Below are 17,172 nucleotides of genomic sequence, written 5' to 3' on the forward strand. Positions count from 1 at the left end.
AAATGCCTTGAAAAGCTGAATGTTTGAGATATTGTTTGTTGTTCATACATCTGTGCGTATCTGGATGGACAATGATATAAATCTTACGTATATTGTAAGTACAAGAACTATGTATCAACCCAAAACCAGACTAATCATGACATTATAAACTAGTTTCCCCTGAAGATGATGCCAAAAAGCATCGAAACGACGGACAAATATTAAAATTCGTTCCATTATTTATCAAAAGACTGACAAAGCCGTTAAAAGAAATCTTATATACACCGTAACAGTCGAAATCTTCATTTGCAATCCCGAATATAAATATGTTTACTATTTTTTCGAATCGCTTTCAAATGAACCACGCATTCATCGTGAACAAGAATAACGGTATATTTCAATTAATTTTAGCAGTAGTACATTTTACAGAATTGAATACAATATAGGTGCACATATTTCCGATCAGACAGCGCAATACACTAGTGATTTCATTCAGCATAACAAAAGACTATAATCTGTACCAATTACTACATGTTAATTCAAGGTAAACGGTTCATTTCTGCAGCCTTCATTAACCATTTAATTTTCTATGTTTAACCAAATAAATATAGGGTAGGGTAGATGTGCCGATAAGAATATTCCGAAAGAGTTGTTGATTGAATCCAGTTTAGAAGCATTCAGGATTTTTGGTTCCATAACCGCCAGTATTAAACCGGCTGCTGTATACCTATACAATACGATAAAAAAAAGTTAATTGGCATTACATCTGATCATATTAAAATAAGCTCACCAAGCTTGTAGAGAAAATTATCACGACATCCGACATAAAATGTTTCCGAATCAATAGCTACCGGTGTAGAGAAAATTTCTCCGCTTGTTTTGATGACTGAAATCACTTGAACTGCCGCTAGGGAAATCAAATTAACGTAGCCGGTGGTACTGCAGACTACAATCAGATCCGTATCGAGTCTCGTCGAACCAGCGTAAATTGGGGATTGCAATCTTATTTTCCAACTTGGTGTGGCACTTTCACTGTTGATGGTATAGTTGAAACAATACAAATGCTTGTCGTGGCAACCCAACAGAATTGCTACAGAATCCTCATGTCGTGGTAGTACTATCGGAGTAGAGAATATGTTTCCTTCGGTTGATACTGACCACAGCTGAAATTATGATGTTATGAATATTTCACAGTGTTATTTGGTTGAGGGTTTACCTCTGTCCCACATTTACTAGATAGACAATGCAAGACACCTTGCACTTCTGCTACTAAAACTACACGAAAATGTTCTATATACACCGAGTCCGCAAATACGGGCGAATTGAGTTTTCTGCACCAACATTGAGTTCCATCTTGGAGGACGAAGCATGAACAAGTGCCATCGAGTGTAGCCACAAACGCCATACCATTGTAAAATGCAAGAGGAGACGAAAGAATACCTTTGGATCCTAGCTTTAACTTCCAAGCAAGTGTTCCTTTCTAAAGCTCGAGAAAAGTCTCGGTTATAAATTACGTTAAAATACTTGAGTGATTGAAAAACTTACCAATTCTAAAGCGAAAAGGTTGTGTTCATCTGCGTAGCAGCCGAATACAATTAAAGGGCCTGATATTAACGCTTTACCTTTAATCATTCCGCCTGAATCAAACTTCCATCGAATGGTGGATGTCCAAATATCGAAGCAGTATAAAAAACCATCGTAACATCCAACAAGACCATGCTGTTGGTCCTCCAAATAGTTAACCGCACTTTCCACTCGGTCTGGGAGAGTAAGTTCCGAAACTATTTGATTCATTTGTGTATCCACTACTATTATTTTGTGAGAGTGACTTCCTACCGCCAGGAAGGTTCGATTATGTCCCTCACTGTGAAAGGTAGTAGGACTTGCATCGATGCATTTGTTCATGTCGAACTTAGTTTGAATACAGATTTCTGTCCTATTCCCCAGTGTTTCAGGTTTGATTGCGGCGGGTGTCGTCGTAGAGGACTGGTTTGTCTCGTCCATATATGATCCAACTTCGGTCAACGGCACTGCCTTGTCTAATAGTAAACCGATTAGATTAGGAATTGGACAAGTGGAGCAGTCTTGCAAGAAAGTAGTTAACTGTACGGCTTGAATGGATGTTCCACCTGCATCCAGAAAAGAACTTCTAACATCCGGTTTGGATCGCTTTGGTTGGTCAAGTTTTTCTAAACTTATACCTAATATTTTGAAGATCTGCTCGTTAAATAAATGACGAATGCCACTATCTTTGCTAAATGTTTGCACAGATCGCTCTTGATACTGTTTGAGAAGCATTTTCCTATCAATTTTACCGTGGTTAGACAAGGGAAACGAATCAATTTTAATGATATCATCTGGAATTGTTTCATTAGAGAGTAATACTTTGAATTTCTGCCTCATGCTTTGTTCGTTAACTGATTCATCGTGTGCTCTGTAGAATAATGCCAGTTTATGGCGTATCCCATCAAATACCGCACAACTTTTGATTATCCCATCGCACTGATCCGCCATCTGTTCCAATGGTACTAAACTTACTCTGGTACCAAAACGTTTGATCATGTCGTCACAACGACCCAAATAGTAATATTTTCCATCTTGACGTAGTTCAACCAGGTCACCAGTACTTCGATAGCAAATATCTTCGGATCCAAGAACCGCTTCCAAATGTTCATCGTTCACCACACATTTTCGAGTGCGGCTGCCTATAAAAAGCTGACCTCGAACTGGGTATGTTCTTCGTTCTTCGGTTAAGTCTACAATTTTGCCACCATCGACATGTCGCAGCTGCAACTCAATCGAGCGATCTAGTGGTGAACCTAGGGATACCTCGCGATCAGCCATACCGGGGATAACTTTTTCGATAGTTGCCCAACAAGAAATTTCCGTTATCCCATAGATGTTGTATACATGGACCGAACTTTGTTCGAATGTCTTCAATCGAACTGGAAAAGGTTCGCCGCCCAGCACCAAATGCCTGTAATACTGTTTTGATATTAAAACTCAAACGTTTTGATTTAGGTCGGAAAGATATAGGATGTATTTTTTCTTACCTTAAAGAACTTCCATTCCGTAGAATCACCTCCGAGATTGACTGTTCACTCCAACGTTGGAAGAGCGATGGTGTAATCTGCATGATGGTGACTTTATCCAGCTCAAACAGTACAGTCAGCAATCGCTCAACGTTCAGACGGATTTCGTTTGCAACCAGTGTGAGACAGGCGCCATTTCGTAGGGCCAGAAACACGTCAACCACAAAAGGATCAAACGATGCTGGCGATGCTACAAAAATGCGATCATCCTGTGTCACCTGGAATATGTTCTTCAATTGTTCTAGGTTTGGTAGTATGCATAGTGTTGGTACTTTGACTAGTTTGGGTTGTCCGGTACTGCCGGAAGTTCCGATATAGTATGCAATATCACATGCAGTTTTAGTTTGTGTTCTCGACTCAAAGTGGAGCAATTGTATTTTCTCGTCAAGTAAATTAAAATTATATATTATATTGAATCTGGTGTCATTTGTTTGAAAACGTGCAACGTCCTGCTCCCGACAGAAACAATGATGGGAACCAATACGCTTCAATTCTTCTCTTACACGATTGATACTGCCACCTGCGTTGAAGCAGTAAAATGCTGATTGTGAATAATTTATTCTGGAAATATTTTTATTCAATTATATGTGCTGGAATAAGATTTAAAAAACTTTGACTTGAAATTTATTATAGGTCTTTTACACCAATCTGAGAAATTAATTTTAAACTCCGTATAGCCTGGAAAAGAATCCTTTCTTATGACCTACCCGCAAATAACAGCCACCAGCGCCGGTGAATGCACTACAGAAACGCCGAAACACTGACCGATGAGGTTGAGATTTTGTATTGCACATTTCAAACTGGTAGCTGCAGTGCATAGCTGCGAGTAGGAGTAAAATACACGGCCACTCTTGGAATGATAGACTATTGCCTTTAGCGTTGCGTATTTGTTGAACGCCTCGATTTGTAACATCCTGAATTTCTGATGCGATGAATTTCTTATCAAAACATAGCTATGAAGCGTATTGTTTGTTTACCACTCTCGATTTCAGTGCGGTGTGAAATATTTCAATCATTGAATCATTATGATATTGTAAATAGGGCTACTATCTGAAATGAACATTCAATTTTTGTTGCACGGAGAACTTTTTCGTCATCGATCTCACCCGCTGTTGCAAGTTACCCCGTTTGACGGTATCGCTGAGGAAAAAGTACTTAAGAATTTCATAAGTCACAACTTATGAACCTGTGCAATTTTGAATTCATTAGACGTTTATGCATTCCATAAGTTATATGTAAGAATTTCATAAGTCGTCCTAATAAAATCTGTTAATGTATTTTATGATTTTCATAATCGTATTATTGTGAAAATTTCAATAGTTTACCAGATGGATTTGTGTAAAAGTGTAAGCAGAGAACATTGTTGGCACCAGTTTCAATATTATGTTCAAGCTGGTAGAAGAAATGTAAGTATTTCTTCTCTGTTTATTATTTCTTTTTGAGTAAAAAATAATTTATTTTGCTGTTCCACAAATAGACACAGCAGAAGTATAGCTACCCCACAATCAATTGCCAGCGTTTTTCGAAGTATCGGGTTTTCTCTAGGAAATCTTGGACTCAGAAAAATATCAATATGTAAAGTAATTTCAATTTTCCTTAAATATTTTTTTATTCTGAATGGAATCATTATGTAGGGTTACCGACCGTCCTTATTTTAAAGGACATGTCCTTATTTTCGAGGTTTTTGGAAAGCGTCCTTATTTTACTTCAAATGTCCTTAATTTTAGTCTTAAACCTTGGCATATACAGGGTGGTTCAACATGAAGTTTTTTAACAGGGCATTTTCCAGTAGTTAACGGGTACTAACTGCAAACTGTCATGCTATTGTAGTTTAGTATTGTTTGCCATTTCATAATGGAACGACTTACACTGGCTCACCATCTTCAAATTATTCAACTATATTTCGAAAATCAGCGGTCTATGGGAAATGTGTTTAGTGCACTCCGACCATAATATGGTCGACATAATCGGCCAACTGACTCAACTATTCACCATACAACCTAAAAGTAAGCGTTGTAGTTCTCGTTATTGGATGATTAGCGAACAAATCGACCACGTCCAGCACGCAGTGAAGAAAACATAGCGGCGGTAACATCCCCAAGCATTGGAAACCAACATTACTCGAGTAATTAGCCAGATACCACTTGAAATACTCGAATCCGTCATCAAAATTTGGACCAGTCGAATGGACTACCTGAAGCTCAAACATGGCCAACAAATTGTTGAAATTGTTTTCAAACAATAAATGGCAAAAAATGTTCTTTTGATTGACAAATAAACAATTCGTGATTTACTACATTTTTCAATTTTTTTACTAGATTAAAAAAACGTCATGACGAATCACCCTGTATTAAATTATTCAGATCAACTTTATTCCAAAAGAATCAATTTCTTCCACCGATTTTTTTGGTAATGCATACTCTCTGCGACTCATGGCAACCAAAATTTGTTTTACTCAGAAGTAACCAAAATTTGTTGGATAGCTCAATATGAGGTTTGGCCAATGTTCGGTATTGGCACTACACTATTCTAATTTGTCTCGATTGAGATACAATGTCCCAGTTCAACCGCTGGAAAATTGGGCAGAATTTCGACTGTTTTTTCAGAATTCTGGATCAACCCTCTAAGAACGGTTGGTTTCAAAATCGTCCAATGAAGGACGTTCGTTGGACCAATTTGGGCATCGTCCAAATAACCGTTCAACGAACGTCCATCGTTGGACCCGTGTTGAACGATTTTGAAACAATTTTTTGGACGTCTCAGTGGGAAGTGACATAACTGGCAAAACATTTGGCAGGGATGTCCGTTATTTGCTATCAGTCTATTTGGTAACCCTACATTATGGATTCCAAATCAAATGCAACAACCGATTCCGACTCAGAATCGGTTGTTGCATTTGATTTGGAATCCATAATGACTCCTTTCAGGATTCCGAATCAAATTCCGAATGGTTTGACCGGGGGAGCGTCGGTAAAAGCGATTTGCTAACCGCCATCATAACACGACACCGCACCGGCGGTTGGTAAACAGGTTGGGATATGGAAACTTATCGTTTCGGTTTATAGCGAGCACAGAGAAAAGACGTCCATCTTCAGCATTCAACTTGTGTAAAATCTCTAACGGTTTCGAAGGTAGTTTGGATATCTAAACCAGGTGCGCTACTGTCGTCATGTTTTTTTGTGGCTGAGTGCGACAGAATTGACAGCGGTTATTCCTCTACCCAGTCAAACTAGTCCGGAACCGATTCGGACTTCCAGCATGAATTCCAGCTCAAATGCGTCAACCGATAGAGTCGGAATCGGTTGTTTTCTTTGAGCTAGATTTCATGCAGAATCCATCCAGGATTTCGAACCGGTTCCGGAATCGATTTGACGGATAGTTGGGATAGGTTGGTGTGGCGGCGCTAGTGTTTTTAGTATATTAATTCAAATGTTTACACACGTTTTTTAAATATTTTTCTTCGATCATGGATGTCTGTTCTCTGTGTAGCGAGTGTCTATATTTGGTAACTTCTTCCAACCGACGCCAACGTTGCTACAGAAAGGAGGCAAAACAAAGGAAAATGTAAAAATAGGATCTCGCGATAAATGTTATGCAGAAGTGTTCTGCGTGAATTTTGATTCGACTCGAAGATTTTTATTTTTAAATAAAATTAAAGATTGAGCTCAATAAATAAAATTATTGGTTGTGAGACAATACATTATTTGATTGAATTCAATAACATTTTTCTTAAAGTTTACAGAAATTAAAACAATTATTGAAATTAAAAGTTTATTGTTGTTTTAATGAAAATATACTTTCAAACCTCGATTCACACCAATTATTTTGTCGTTTGATGGAATGAACAGTATTTGTTTGTATTCAATTACCCATAGTTTTCATTTTGCTCTGGTACTGATTCTGATTCGGAAATTGAAAGAAGCGATTGTCAAAAGGCTGCTATCATTCGCAAACAACAGCTACAGCCATCCATAGTGGAAGCTATAAGCCGTCCGTTAGCGTTTGCTGGTAAAAATCTCCACAAAGAAATATTTACAACTAAGTTAAACCTTGTTCACTGGCTCACGATTTCTTTCAGCTGATGGCCCGAGAGGAATGCAGGTAACGAATGCGTTAATATATTATATCACCAAGGATAATCTGTCACTGAATGCAGTGGACAAACCTGGATTTCGACGTTTTATAAAAACTGTGTGTCCTTTGTACAACTGCCCCCATGAGACCCAGTTTACCAAGCTGATACATAATAAATACGAAACTTTGAAAGAAACCATCAGAAACCGCCTCCGTTCAACGGGTAGCATTTCTCTAACAACAGATATATGGACCGAGATGATGAAAGTTAAAAGCTACTTGGGAATAACAGGACATTTCATTCATGGTGAGTAATCTTCCATTATTGTTCCGTGTAAGAAGCATGAAATCCCCGAGTTGTTTATAAACAACTTTATTGCTTGGTTAGCTGACAGGATCGAGTATGCATGTAATGCGTCTTAGTCATTCATTCACAAATTACGTAACGTTTTTAGGGGGAGGGGGAGTTGGTACGACAAATTGTGGCATGTTGTGACACATGGGGGAGAGGGAGTAAGCTAGATCGTTATGTAACATGTTTATACTGAAGAAAAACTTTTTTTAAACCTTCCGCCGCTTGTGCGCCGAGTGCACGCCGCTCTGAAAATCCAACGTAATCGTCTTAGAGCACCAGCAACTGCTCGTTTAGTGAGTCATTCACGCGGCCTCCGGAGGGTTAAGAATTTGTTATGTAATAGGGGTGGGAGGGATAGAGAAATTTGTGACAATTTGTTACATGGGGTGAGGAGGAACTCAATTTTGGGCAATTTTTGCGTTATGTTATTTATTAATGGTCCCGTATTCAATTGAATACCGTAAATTTGTATAGTAACTTCAAGTCGGTGAAAAACGTCACCTTCCTTGCTTTGCGCATACATTGAATTTGATTGCAAGCAAATCTGTACCCTTGTATAACGAAGCGTATGGAGCATGTCTGGACCCAGCTATTGATTCAGATGATGAAGATGTTGACGAATCAGATATCGACGATGCTAAACATAATTCTCCTGAAGAAAACATGATTATTTTTATAAACAAAATGAAGGGAATAATTAAATTTTTCAAGAAAAGTGAAACTGCAATGAGGGAATTGCGAAAGCTACAAGTGATAGATGGCAAGAAAGAAGGTCAATGTCTTATGCTCATTCTGGACGTCAAAACACGTTGGAACTCAATCATGGCTATGATTGAACGGTTTTTGCTGATAGCTGGATACGTGTCGAGAGTATTGCTCATAATTCCTAAAAGCCCCCCAATGTTGACTTCCGATGAATTGTCTGTTCTTAAAGAAGTGTGCAAAACCCTTAAGCCACTTGAAAAAGTAACAACTGAGATGTCCGCTGAAAAGTATGTTACCTGCAGCAAGATAATTCCGCTAGTACGATTACTCAAAATCGTAAGTATTAAGATTCACATCAGATTATGATTATCTTACATATTGAATTGCGTTTTGAATAATTTCAGAGTTACGGTAACATGGAACTGGAATCAAGGGAAGCCTTCTCATTGAAACAAAGAATATTACATTTTATTTCGAAATATTTCAAGGATATCGAAAAAGTAAGGATACTTGCAACCGCTACATTCCTTGACCCAAGATTCAAAAAAATCCATTTCGAAAGCGCGCTATCCGCATCGTCTGCCGTTTTCTTTGTTGGTAGGTGCAATTTTTCATATTTTTAGGCCTCATTCTTTCATGTTTTTTTAGCGGAGCAAATTAAGGATTTGGCAAACGAAGCGACTTCAATATCCAGTGATGTTGAAAAAAATCCCACACGGAATGAATCATTGGACGATCTATGGTCAATACACGATTCATTAGTAACGGAAGTGAATCGTGCACATGTTCCGGATAGTGCTGGCGGGATTCCGGTGGAATTACGACTGTACCTTAATACTCCGTTAGTGCCGAGAACCAGTGACCCGATGCTGATTTGGAAAGATATGCGAGCACAATTCCCGAATCTATACAAAGTAGCGTTTAAGTACTTCTGTGTTTCAGCGACTTCAGTTCCCTCTGAACGTTTATTTTCGAAAGCTGGTCAAGTATTGACCAAAACGAGAAATCGATTGTCAGGACCAAATTTGGACAAAATTCTTTTCTTAAATTCAGTAGATGATACAATGTGGTTTACCTAAACCAATATGACTTTATGTACAATTATTAGATTGTACGCTAGCTGCGCGAAATGAATAATGAAATTCGAAAAAGTTCTGAAATGAGAAATCAACTAATTATTTTATTATAAAACGAATATTTTGTTCTAATAACTATATTACTCTTTTCAGAACTTTTTCGAATTTCCTTATACATTGGGATTCAAATACAGTTTTTTAAAAACACGCGCTTTGCATCCAATATTTATTAATTTAATCATCTAGATAATCGAGTAATCGATTAATTTGGAACGATTAATCGAACTAATCGATCACCGCAGAAAAATTAATCGATTATTGATTAATCGATTAATTTAAAAAATCGGACATCCCTAGCGCGCATCAAATATAGCCGTAGTTGCTCCGCAAGCAGATTTCAGTGGAGCTTTATTTTTCTGCCAGCTGTGTGCTTTTCGAAAGCTTCAAGGAAAAAGCTGCCTATAAATTTATATAGGCGGCTGTCACGCGCCTATAATTCCGTATTTATCAACCGGTATTGGAACCGTGCGAAGGTAAGCGAGTTACACATTAGTTTTAAATAGGTTTGCCCCATATGGCACATTGGACGTTTGGCATAATGAACATTTGGCATAATGCTTATTGAGAGATAGGGAGATTTGGCATAATGGACGGTTGGCATAATGGTAGGGTGACCATATCAGACGAGTAAAAAACCAGGACAGTCGAAAGGGTACTGCTTTCCCCCGTTACCTCTCAATCGACATTGCCTTTTCTGCATGTTTTCGGCTGTTAAAAAGTTCTGGGGTCTGGCAGGCAGAGCTTCGACAGTAAAATAGTTCTGGGAGTCTGGGAGGAAGAGCTCTGCCAGAAAGTCTTTCATCGGAATTCGATCACCAAGAACTTTTTCGGATTTACACAAAGGCAGTTCTTGCTACACCACCATCAATAAACGACATTGACGTAAATCAGAAACATCAGTGATCCCAAGTATCTTCCCTGCGCTATGCCTGGCAATCTCCAATGACAACTATTATCTCTCGATCTGAGAGCTGCAAAACCTACCGTTGGTACCAAAAATTTCTCCGTTTAATCGATTGTTATATGAAAACTGGCGGATAGCTTGGTGTAAATAATATCAGTTTGAGCCCGAGCTTGAAAAAATTGACACCCCTGCGTGAACTTGAAAGAAACAAAATTCAATTCATGCCCGTCGCGATGAATGAAATGTTTGGTTCGTTTCCCTCTTCATTCGTTCTCCCGACACAGCGCATTCAGGTTTCATTCTACCTATGAGAGGGATTATTGAGCAAAAGTGCACCAGATATAGATTATGCAGTTCACTTATGCTCGAAAATGTAGAAGATGCCAGCTTCTGCCTTCAAACTGTCCACATAAAAACAAATTAATGCTTTAGTTGGTGAAGGAATTTATACTTCCTCTGCACTCAAGCGTTCCATTCTGCATGATGTTTCAGTCAGTTGGGAACAGAGTTAAAAATATTCAAATTCATTGAATGAAAATTGATCATATTCAGCCGCATTCATTTTCGATATTCAGTGACGCAGCTGAAAACGTCAAACGAACAAACCGCCCATTCATCCATGCAGATTTTCATCCGGCTCCGATTATTACACGAAGCGACCGTGCAGCAACGAATCAAACGCATCAAAGTAGGCCCTGGCACGATGTAAGCGATGATGATTGTTGTTTCATATGCTTTATCGGCATTTGAAAACATGTTCCTAGATAATTAGTGTAATGAATATATTGTACGAATTTCAACTGAATGAATAAGATGGATAGTTGAATGAATCTTTTTTTCTATTCACCGCGAGTAGCAACAGGTTCATTTTCAGCCGTCAAAAAAGAGCTTCGAATATGTTTAACTCTGGTTGGGAAGTTAATGAATGAGGGAGGCGGTGAATCTGAATTTTGGTTTGCGTCAAGCCGGCGCTAATCTATTCCGACAATGTGTTAGTGTCGCCCAGAAAGGCAAAATTTGGGAGCGACATATGCTGCTCAACATAATTTAATTATTTATTAGTGATTGTTCATTAATCGCGATAACCGTTAGGAGCATGTGAAACGTTTGAATTCACATTGCTTTGGTGCTTGTACAAGATAAAGAGTGTTAACGACGACGCGACGGAACAAAACAGTATATATCTGAACCTGAACCTCAAACGTAACGATCGTAGCAAATGCAAACGAAAATTGTTTAAAAAAACCTTTATTAATAACTTAACTATTTTTGTGAAAAAAAACTCTGTAATGGCCTAAAGTTAACAGAAGGAAGAATAAAGGTAAAAGTGCAGTTTATGTCTAACAAATAAGGAACCAGAAAAAAATTGGTTTCTTACTGCTCTCCCCATATATGCATAAGAGTCCCATATTGAAAAACAGCAAGCCGAGAAAAACTCTGTTCAAGATTTACATTTTTCATTGAGCCTTATGGATGGAACAACCATGTTTTGGTATTTTTTTCGATTTTTTCTGAACAAACCTGGTAAACTGATTTGTGCATTATGATTCAGTGGTGATACAGAATACAATCCAACAGATATCTAATTTTCGACAAAAATCCATATGGGACTCTTATGCTTATATGGGCAGTGCTGTAATTGAAAGTAAATTTGATGTAATTTTTTTTCTTGTTTATAAAGTAAATTAAGATATCGAAGTATGTAGACTTTTAAAAAAAGGACGATAACTATTTTTTAGAAAATCCTACGACAGTGACGCGGAAAATCGAAACCATTAATATAGAGTACCAACAGATCACTAAAGTTTGAAGAAATTTTAAAAATAATTTCACTGCAGATTTGTTGCTTGATGTCGAGTGCTGAAGCATTTTTTTCAGGATACTTTATGACGGACTGACAGCATCTAAATATCGTATTACATAGTTGAGATCGGAGGTGTTGTTACCGTTTAGATTAGGTGATGCGTGTGGTGAAGTGGTTGGTTGTTTCAAGGATCGCTTTTTTCCAGTGAGTGAAGATTTAGAATGGCAATCACACAGGAAGGGACAAACTTGTATGTCCTCTCAAACTCGTATCGGGTGAACTTTAGCAGTATTGCTGTGTCGGACTTGATATTCAACATGGTTCGTACTGCGCGTCATGTTTTGCGCTAAATAAAAGCAAACAGGCCAATGTAGTGATTAAACCGCGAGTGGCAAGTGCGCCAAGAATCAAGATCCATTAAAAGCCGCTCGGAGCACCTTTTTACAGAAATATTAAAGAGAGTTACGCCTAACCACGACAAATTGTTATGCTCTCCTGGCTATGACTCTGACGATACCCATCGTGAGATATATGTTACTTCTCCTAAAAACTGTAGTCGAACGAGTTGTAGTTACAGCTCCTGGTCTTGGAAATTTGGGATCAAACAAGGATTTTCCAGCGTTTCAGGAAACACCAAAAATGGGTTTATCTTCTCGCTGATAAAGGATCTAACCAGAGACTAATTGAGACGGCGGACTCACGAGTTTCTCATGGTTCAAGAGGTACTAGCTCAAGTTGTACTAGAGGGTCCCTCGAAATGTCAAACAGAAAACGGGTTTATAATCGAAAGTGCTTTGCTTTTCCTTGGAGAGTGCTGTATAGTCCTTGACATCGGTTGTGATAGATTCTTTATTTATATTTTATTTAGGATTTTTTTTTCAAAATTAGCAGATTGCGGATGCCTTTACGTATTCATTGGCATGGCACGCAACATCAGGAACATTGACGCATAAGCTGTGTGTCGTAAGATCAGAAATTGAGTGTGCGTCATAAAATCCGAAAAATTAAAGTTTCAACCCAAATTTGCTTCCGATTTTTTTAATGCGTCATAAGGTCTCTGGCATGGCAAAAATTCATTATCGGTTTTAATGTTACAAACTACCTCAAAACATCTGATCTCATAAAACTCCTTTACAATGAAAAACTGTTAACATTATTGCTTAAAATTATCAATAAAATACTAACTATTTCTTCGCCCTTTACGAGTACAAGTAGAACCCCCTTTAAGTATTTAATTCCCTTACGCTTTACTAATCTTCTGACAACTCCTAGTCTATTTAACGAGCTTATATCGCCCAATCTCGGTGGTGTTGCATGATTTAAAAACTTTTACCCATTTTTGCTCATAAACAATAACAAATGCATGTAGCAACGATCCTTGAAACGAACTTAGCAACGAACAATCAACAATTGCTACCAACTTTACGAGCCTGATAGAAAGTTCGATGGTCAGATTTATTTGTCAAGGTTGGCAAAACTGAAGGGACCGTTCTTTCTCTATTACTTCAAAGGATCTAGTACACGATGTACCATGAAATTTGAAGTACTATTTCGTAAGTTGGTAGTCTCGATTAGTCTCTGATCTAACTTTCTTCATGATCTTTGCTTCAATTTTAGCAAGTGGCCTGCTTTACTGCCCATGATCAAATATTTGTACCATTTTTGTTGCTATGCAACTGTGAAAACGAGCGTTAAGTTCGCAACAATTTTCGCCTTTTTTCAATTGGAAGTCGTTGTAGTTTGTTATTTAATCTTCTATCAATTTTAGATTTGAGATCAACACTATTTATTGTGAATGAATCTGAATGTGACTGATAGGGCCGCAGTGTACTCTTTTGATACTTTCGGTAAAATTTCAGTTTAGTGCCCCTTTTAAAATCTACTCACCAACAATAAGTTGGCGTGTATAGCGCATTTACCCTACTTATTTTAATATTTATCCTTACTTATTTTATACAGCAGATTTCAGTGTCCCTCTAAGTTCGGCGCCCTTGGCGGGGGTCAACCTGACCAACCGCACGCTAAGGGTCTGCATAGCCCATTGGCCAACGGGTTCAATGAACATTTTGTAGCTGGTTTGATTCGTACCGGAGCGTACTTTGTTCGACCGAAAATCCGAGCCAAAAGTAGCTGCCGGAATACATCTCTGAATTTCCCTTCTGGTGTGCTCATCGGCGGTTACCATGCTCCCCATACAATCCTCCGGTAAAATCTTCTAAATCACACAGTGGAGTGCTATACCCAATTACCTGTTCTGTCACATGGCAGTTGATCTTTATTATTCTTCAACCATATGATTTCCTTCTGATCCTCAACTAGATTCGGTGTTGGGAATCTGTCGTCAGCTGCGTGCATCCACGGGTTGATTAGCGCACTACTATCATCGTCTAATGATTCGTTCTTTAGATGTTTGTCATAATACTGCATCCACCTATCGACCATTTCAAATATATCTTCCTTGACTCATAGCACTCTCGAGAACGATTCGCCATCTCGTAGAACTTCTTTGTCTTACTATCTTCGTATAGCTTCATCGCCTCGTTATCTGGATCTACCGTTTTTTCTGACCCCTGCTTGCTCTATTGTTTCTCGTTCACCCTCGTACGGTGCTGCATCATTCTCGCCTCTGCCGTATTTTTCTCTTCATCTCTATTCCGACAATGTGTTAGTGTCGCCCAGAAAGGCAAAATTTGGGAGCGACATATGCTGCTCAACATAATTTAATTATTTATTAGTGATTGTTCATTAATCGCGATAACCGTTAGGAGCATGTGAAACGTTTGAATTCACATTGCTTTGGTGCTTGTACAAGATAAAGAGTGTTAACGACGACGCGACGGAACAAAACAGTATATATCTGAACCTGAACCTCAAACGTAACGATCGTAGCAAATGCAAACGAAAATTGTTTAAAAAAACCTTTATTAATAACTTAACTATTTTTGTGAAAAAAAACTCTGTAATGGCCTAAAGTTAACAGAAGGAAGAATAAAGGTAAAAGTGCAGTTTATGTCTAACAAATAAGGAACCAGAAAAAAATTGGTTTCTTACTGCTCTCCCCATATATGCATAAGAGTCCCATATTGAAAAACAGCAAGCCGAGAAAAACTCTGTTCAAGATTTACATTTTTCATTGAGCCTTATGGATGGAACAACCATGTTTTGGTATTTTTTTCGATTTTTTCTGAACAAACCTGGTAAACTGATTTGTGCATTATGATTCAGTGGTGATACAGAATACAATCCAACAGATATCTAATTTTCGACAAAAATCCATATGGGACTCTTATGCTTATATGGGCAGTGCTGTAATTGAAAGTAAATTTGATGTAATTTTTTTTCTTGTTTATAAAGTAAATTAAGATATCGAAGTATGTAGACTTTTAAAAAAAGGACGATAACTATTTTTTAGAAAATCCTACGACAGTGACGCGGAAAATCGAAACCATTAATATAGAGTACCAACAGATCACTAAAGTTTGAAGAAATTTTAAAAATAATTTCACTGCAGATTTGTTGCTTGATGTCGAGTGCTGAAGCATTTTTTTCAGGATACTTTATGACGGACTGACAGCATCTAAATATCGTATTACATAGTTGAGATCGGAGGTGTTGTTACCGTTTAGATTAGGTGATGCGTGTGGTGAAGTGGTTGGTTGTTTCAAGGATCGCTTTTTTCCAGTGAGTGAAGATTTAGAATGGCAATCACACAGGAAGGGACAAACTTGTATGTCCTCTCAAACTCGTATCGGGTGAACTTTAGCAGTATTGCTGTGTCGGACTTGATATTCAACATGGTTCGTACTGCGCGTCATGTTTTGCGCTAAATAAAAGCAAACAGGCCAATGTAGTGATTAAACCGCGAGTGGCAAGTGCGCCAAGAATCAAGATCCATTAAAAGCCGCTCGGAGCACCTTTTTACAGAAATATTAAAGAGAGTTACGCCTAACCACGACAAATTGTTATGCTCTCCTGGCTATGACTCTGACGATACCCATCGTGAGATATATGTTACTTCTCCTAAAAACTGTAGTCGAACGAGTTGTAGTTACAGCTCCTGGTCTTGGAAATTTGGGATCAAACAAGGATTTTCCAGCGTTTCAGGAAACACCAAAAATGGGTTTATCTTCTCGCTGATAAAGGATCTAACCAGAGACTAATTGAGACGGCGGACTCACGAGTTTCTCATGGTTCAAGAGGTACTAGCTCAAGTTGTACTAGAGGGTCCCTCGAAATGTCAAACAGAAAACGGGTTTATAATCGAAAGTGCTTTGCTTTTCCTTGGAGAGTGCTGTATAGTCCTTGACATCGGTTGTGATAGATTCTTTATTTATATTTTATTTAGGATTTTTTTTTCAAAATTAGCAGATTGCGGATGCCTTTACGTATTCATTGGCATGGCACGCAACATCAGGAACATTGACGCATAAGCTGTGTGTCGTAAGATCAGAAATTGAGTGTGCGTCATAAAATCCGAAAAATTAAAGTTTCAACCCAAATTTGCTTCCGATTTTTTTAATGCGTCATAAGGTCTCTGGCATGGCAAAAATTCATTATCGGTTTTAATGTTACAAACTACCTCAAAACATCTGATCTCATAAAACTCCTTTACAATGAAAAACTGTTAACATTATTGCTTAAAATTATCAATAAAATACTAACTATTTCTTCGCCCTTTACGAGTACAAGTAGAACCCCCTTTAAGTATTTAATTCCCTTACGCTTTACTAATCTTCTGACAACTCCTAGTCTATTTAACGAGCTTATATCGCCCAATCTCGGTGGTGTTGCATGATTTAAAAACTTTTACCCATTTTTGCTCATAAACAATAACAAATGCATGTAGCAACGATCCTTGAAACGAACTTAGCAACGAACAATCAACAATTGCTACCAACTTTACGAGCCTGATAGAAAGTTCGATGGTCAGATTTATTTGTCAAGGTTGGCAAAACTGAAGGGACCGTTCTTTCTCTATTACTTCAAAGGATCTAGTACACGATGTACCATGAAATTTGAAGTACTATTTCGTAAGTTGGTAGTCTCGATTAGTCTCTGATCTAACTTTCTTCATGATCTTTGCTTCAATTTTAGCAAGTGGCCTGCTTTACTGCCCATGATCA

At 38.1% G+C, this 17,172-nt stretch overlaps 2 protein-coding genes across 2 annotated transcripts; one reads left to right on the plus strand and one right to left on the minus strand.

Annotated features, from left to right (window-relative positions):
• Window positions 1-359: 359 nt before the first annotated feature.
• LOC131682340 (beta-alanine-activating enzyme-like) lies at window positions 360-4,049 on the minus strand. Its single transcript, XM_058963729.1, has 6 exons — window positions 3,779-4,049; window positions 3,033-3,632; window positions 1,525-2,956; window positions 1,196-1,459; window positions 770-1,142; window positions 360-706 (listed from the first exon to the last, which is right to left on the minus strand). The coding sequence occupies exons 1-6, from the start codon at window positions 3,982-3,984 to the stop codon at window positions 687-689; spliced, it is 2,895 nt and encodes a 964-aa protein (XP_058819712.1). The 5' UTR covers window positions 3,985-4,049; the 3' UTR covers window positions 360-686.
• Window positions 4,050-7,870: 3,821 nt separating this feature from the next.
• LOC131679919 (E3 SUMO-protein ligase ZBED1-like) lies at window positions 7,871-14,258 on the plus strand. The gene is made up of 4 exons (XM_058960666.1): window positions 7,871-8,541; window positions 8,610-8,802; window positions 8,854-9,130; window positions 14,012-14,258. Exons 1-4 carry the CDS (start codon window positions 8,164-8,166, stop codon window positions 14,256-14,258), a joined length of 1,095 nt encoding a protein of 364 aa, XP_058816649.1. The 5' UTR covers window positions 7,871-8,163.
• Window positions 14,259-17,172: the final 2,914 nt, after the last annotated feature.

Source organism: Topomyia yanbarensis, chromosome 2 (assembly GCF_030247195.1).
Source record: "Topomyia yanbarensis strain Yona2022 chromosome 2, ASM3024719v1, whole genome shotgun sequence".
Lineage (NCBI taxonomy): Eukaryota > Metazoa > Arthropoda > Insecta > Diptera > Culicidae > Topomyia > Topomyia yanbarensis.